General features: G+C 44.0%; 1 protein-coding gene across 1 annotated transcript in view; it reads left to right on the top strand.

Annotated features, from left to right (window-relative positions):
* Positions 1–3,719, top strand: part of AMACR (alpha-methylacyl-CoA racemase) — a 14,511-nt gene extending 10,792 nt beyond the window's left edge. Inside the window, exon 4 of the mRNA XM_006875391.1 lies at positions 3,525–3,719. Within this exon, the coding sequence (XP_006875453.1) occupies positions 3,525–3,719 (195 nt within the window). The remainder of the gene's footprint in view (positions 1–3,524) is intronic.
* The last annotated feature ends 693 nt before the right edge of the window (positions 3,720–4,412 follow it).

Here is a 4,412-nt window from a genome sequence, read left to right as displayed (position 1 = left end):
TTGGTAAGGTGGAGGGTCAGAGAAAAAGAGGAAGACCCCCAACAAGATGGATTGGCAAAGTGGCAGCATCAGTGGGCTCAAGTGTGGCAACAGTAGTGAGGTTGGCCCCAGATCGGGTAGTGTTTCATTCTGCTACGCATAAGGTCGCTATGAGTCACCGCTGACTCAATGACACCTAACAACAACAAGAAGAAGACTGTGTGAGAGCCATGCCTGACTTCCCCTGACTTCACAAGAGGGGAGGAGAATCAAACTCAAAATCTGCCCAAGGCTGATTCCTAGGAAGTGGAGGTCAGACATGCCTCCTCCCTACCACCATCCCTCCCACAGCACTTTCTGCTTCACATCTGCGTTCACTAGTCCTTTGTACTGGCCACACAGAACTTGTAGACAATGCTCAAGATTACGGGGTTTACTAGGGAAGTGAACAGGGTACAGTTCCGGATCAGAAAATAACTCAGGACGCAGCAGCACTCCAGACAGGAAGGCCTCTTGTCTGCAGGTACGCCTCACTCTTGTCCTTGGCCTCTCAGCCATGTGGCCCTGTGGCCTCTACACTGCTTGGGCAAGTGTTACCAAACTCCTTTTGCTGTTGTTGTTAAGTGCTGTTGAGTTAGTTTTGACTTACAGTGACCCTGTATAGAGTTTCCGAGCAGCGGCTGATGAGTTTGAACAGCCTGCCTTGTTCAAATCGATCTTGCAGACTTGCACTTATCCTACAGTGCCACACCAGGACTCCTGTAGCCAGTCTGTAAATGCCCAAAGGACACATTCTGTAAGCCAGCCTCCTGCCTGTTGGCACCCAGATGTCTCAGTCCCAAAGACTAGATGCTTGCAGCTGCTCTGTCTCTCCATGCCACCACCTCTGCTTTCTAGGTCGGGATCTCACACATCACTCATGCTCTTCCTTCTTGATGGTCCTGGAATCGTCAGTCTCTGCTTCTGAGATGGCCCCTTTTAAACCCAGCAGGAGGGCAGGACTAACCAATCCCAGCTTTAGTGTCCTGTACACCTGATTTGCATGGTTCTACCCAATCACTTGTTGGGAATTTAGAAGCCTTTGGATAGAAAAGCCATACCAAGTCAGTTCAAGGTACGACAGTAATCCAGGGTTGCCTGCATTCAGAACTCTCAGGGTCAAAACTCTGTAGCCCTGAGGGCACATGCCTTGCTTCAAGTTTACATGTTATAGCCCCAGTGAGGGTGAGGCTTTGGCAGGGGCCAGGCCTGCTCTCAGCGCTGCACCTGCTTCCAGCAGCTCCTCAGCTTTTGGGTTTCATCTGAGCAGGCCCAGGTACCGCAGTCTTCCTGAATATAACAGTTGCAAGTTCAAGCACAGGTGAGAGTTAATGAATCGGTATAGGACAGTTGTTCAGAATTGGGTATAGGATAATTGTAAAGATAGGAATATTATTGCAGTTTTTAAAATAAAAAAATATAATGTGTACTTAACTGAAAATAAAATAAATATATTTAAAAATAATAGTGCTTATGTGTCTCTGCCAGCCAGTCCATCTATCCTTCCATCCATCCATCCATCCATCCGTCTTATGTGGCAGTTCCTTAACATACATACAGACGGACTTTAAAATGTTTGTAGAAAACTAAAATTGAAAGGTAGTACAATTTTTCGACAAGCTTTTTGAAGCCCTTTTATGTAACTTTTTTCAAAGCACTGTTATGGGCCACTTTTATATTTATTATTTAGTGATGTCAGATACCATAACCATAGATTCAGCTGCTGACGGGACTTCAGGCTGAATGTGAGACTTGGTATATAGCCGGATGGATTGTGTGTTTGTTCATCGGCAGAAACCGTGTGAAGGGTGGGCTCGTCCTGCTGCTGATTCTGAGACACGGGTGCTTGGAGGGCCATCTCTGTGGATGCTGGATCGGTAGGAAAATGGCTCAGGACGTGGAGCTTTGGAGTTGTATCTCATGGTGTGACTTGCCTCAGCACACAGTTGGAAACATGTGTTCTCAAACTACTTTATCTGGAAATCAGAAAACCCAAATATTTAACCACTCATGTTATATATGTGGTATATTCAGGAGCCTCATATGCATGCAAAAGCTGGACAGTGAATAAGGAAGACCATAAAAGAATTGATGCTTTTGAGTTATGCTGTTGGAAGAGAATATTGAACGTGCCATGGACTGCCAAAAGAACCAATAGATCCATTTTGGAAGAAGTGCAGCCAGAGTGCTCTGCTCCTTGGAGGCCAAGATGGCCAAACTTTGTCTCTCATACTTTGGACATATTGTCAAGAGGGAGCAGTTGCTGGAGAAGGATATCATGTTTAGTGAGGTGGAGGGTCAGAGAAAAAGAGGAAGACTCCCAATGAGATGGATTGGCCAAGTGGCAGCATCAATAGAGTCAAGCATGGCAACAGTAGTGAGGTTGGCCCAGGATCGGGCAGTGTTTCGTTCTGCTGTGCATAAGGTCGCTATGAGTCGGTGCCGACTCGATGGCACCTAACAACAACAAAAACATGTTATGTTTATTTTGGAACTTTCTCCTGATTTTTGAGGATTGTCCTCTTCCTACTCCTGGTGTGGTGCTGTAGGATCAGCACTGGACTGTGAACTTCAAGGTTGGCAGTTGAAACCCACCAACTGCTCCTCGGAAACCCTATACTGGGTCGCCATGAGTTAGAACCGACTCAAAGACACGTGACAGCAACAACTACCATTGAGTCAATTCCAGCTCTTAGTGACCCAGATTTCTGAGGCTGTAAATCTTCACAAGAGCAGAAAGCTTCATCTTTCTCCTATGGAAAGTTGTTGGGTTTGAACTGCCAGTCTTGTAGTCCATTATTTATCCTACAGCACCAACAGGGCACCTTGTTATTAAGGTTAAAATGTATTCAATATTCAAATTTAGGTTTCCTAGAGTCTAGCTAGAAGAAGTTAAATGTAAGCAATGTGATTCATGCCTAAATAGAATATGCTGTCATATCTGCATGTGTTTAATAGACATTGAGATCAGAGTATGAACTTTAAAAAAAAAACTTTTTGCTTTGTATTTTTTAACTTTCTATCACCACAGTTTTTAGATATACCAAAATAGCAAAAAGGGCTTAATGAGCTTCCATGTCCTCTCACTAGCTTCAAAAATCATCGCTATTTTGCCAGTCTTACCTGAGAAGAAAACACTGGTAGTTCTTTGTAAATCTTACAGTATTTTCTAAACTGAAATCTGCAGCCCGTTCTCATTCTACCGCAAACCCGGTGTAACCCACTTTCTAGAGATACCAGAGAAGTTGTATAATTAGATACAATCTGCATATATACTAAAATAAGCATTTTTCCATGGTGCTGTGGGTTAATGTGCTAGACTGCAAAGTGGGTTTGAACCACATGCTTACCCACTGCTCCTCGGAAACCCTATACGGGGTCGCTATGGGTAGGAATGGACTTAATGGCACTTAACAACAACATTAGCTTTTTAAAATTAAACAGATGTGCATCCTACTTCTGTAGTTGAATTGTCTGGATTTATACTGCACTCTGCTTCTTCAAAGGTGGAAGGAACAGCATACCTAAGTTCTTTTCTGTGGAAAACTCACAAAGCGGGACTGTGGGATCGGCCACGAGGCCAGAACCTGTTAGATGGCGGAGCTCCTTTCTACACAACTTACAGGACAGCAGATGGGCAGTTCATGGCTGTTGGAGCAATAGAGCCCCAGTTCTATGAGTTGCTGATTAAAGGTGAGTAGCCTTCACATACCCTCCAGTTTTCCGTGAATGTTCTTTAGCTTCTACTATGGTGACTTTTGGAATTCATGATGACTTTTTCTTTTAAATCCATTTTCTAAGTAACCTACCAATAACCTTCATTACATTGTAGGATCAGCAATGGACTGCTCACCACAAGGTTGGTGGTTCAAACCCACCAGCTGCTCCTTGGAAATCCTATACAGGGTTGCTATGAGTCAGAACTGACTTGACAGCACTTAACAACAGCAACAGCATAGCTATCATTACATTGTGGAGCAGTTCCTCCTTCTTTTAAATTGCAGGCTATTTTAATAGTCGATCAAGAACGACCAAGCCATGGTATTTTTAATAACCTCATACGCATGCGAAAGCTGGACAGTGAATAAGGAAGAATGTAGAAGAATTGATGCCTTTGAGTTATGGTGTTAGAAGAGAATATTGAAAGTGCCATAGGCTGCCAAAAGAACCAACAAATCTATGTTGGAAGAAGTGCAGCCAGAGTGCTCCTTGGAGGCCAAGATGGCCAAACTTCATCTCTCATTTTAAGACATATTGTCAGAAGGGACCAGTCGCTGGAGATGGATATCATGTTTGGTAAGGTGGAGGGTCAGAGAAAAAGAGGAAGACCCCCAGCGAGATGTATTGGCAAAGTGGCAGCATCAATAGGAACATGGAAACAATTGTGACGTTGG

Source organism: Chrysochloris asiatica, unplaced genomic scaffold (assembly GCF_000296735.1).
Source record: "Chrysochloris asiatica unplaced genomic scaffold, ChrAsi1.0 scaffold00324, whole genome shotgun sequence".
NCBI lineage: Eukaryota > Metazoa > Chordata > Mammalia > Afrosoricida > Chrysochloridae > Chrysochloris > Chrysochloris asiatica.
This window is presented reverse-complemented; position numbering and strand designations above follow the sequence as displayed.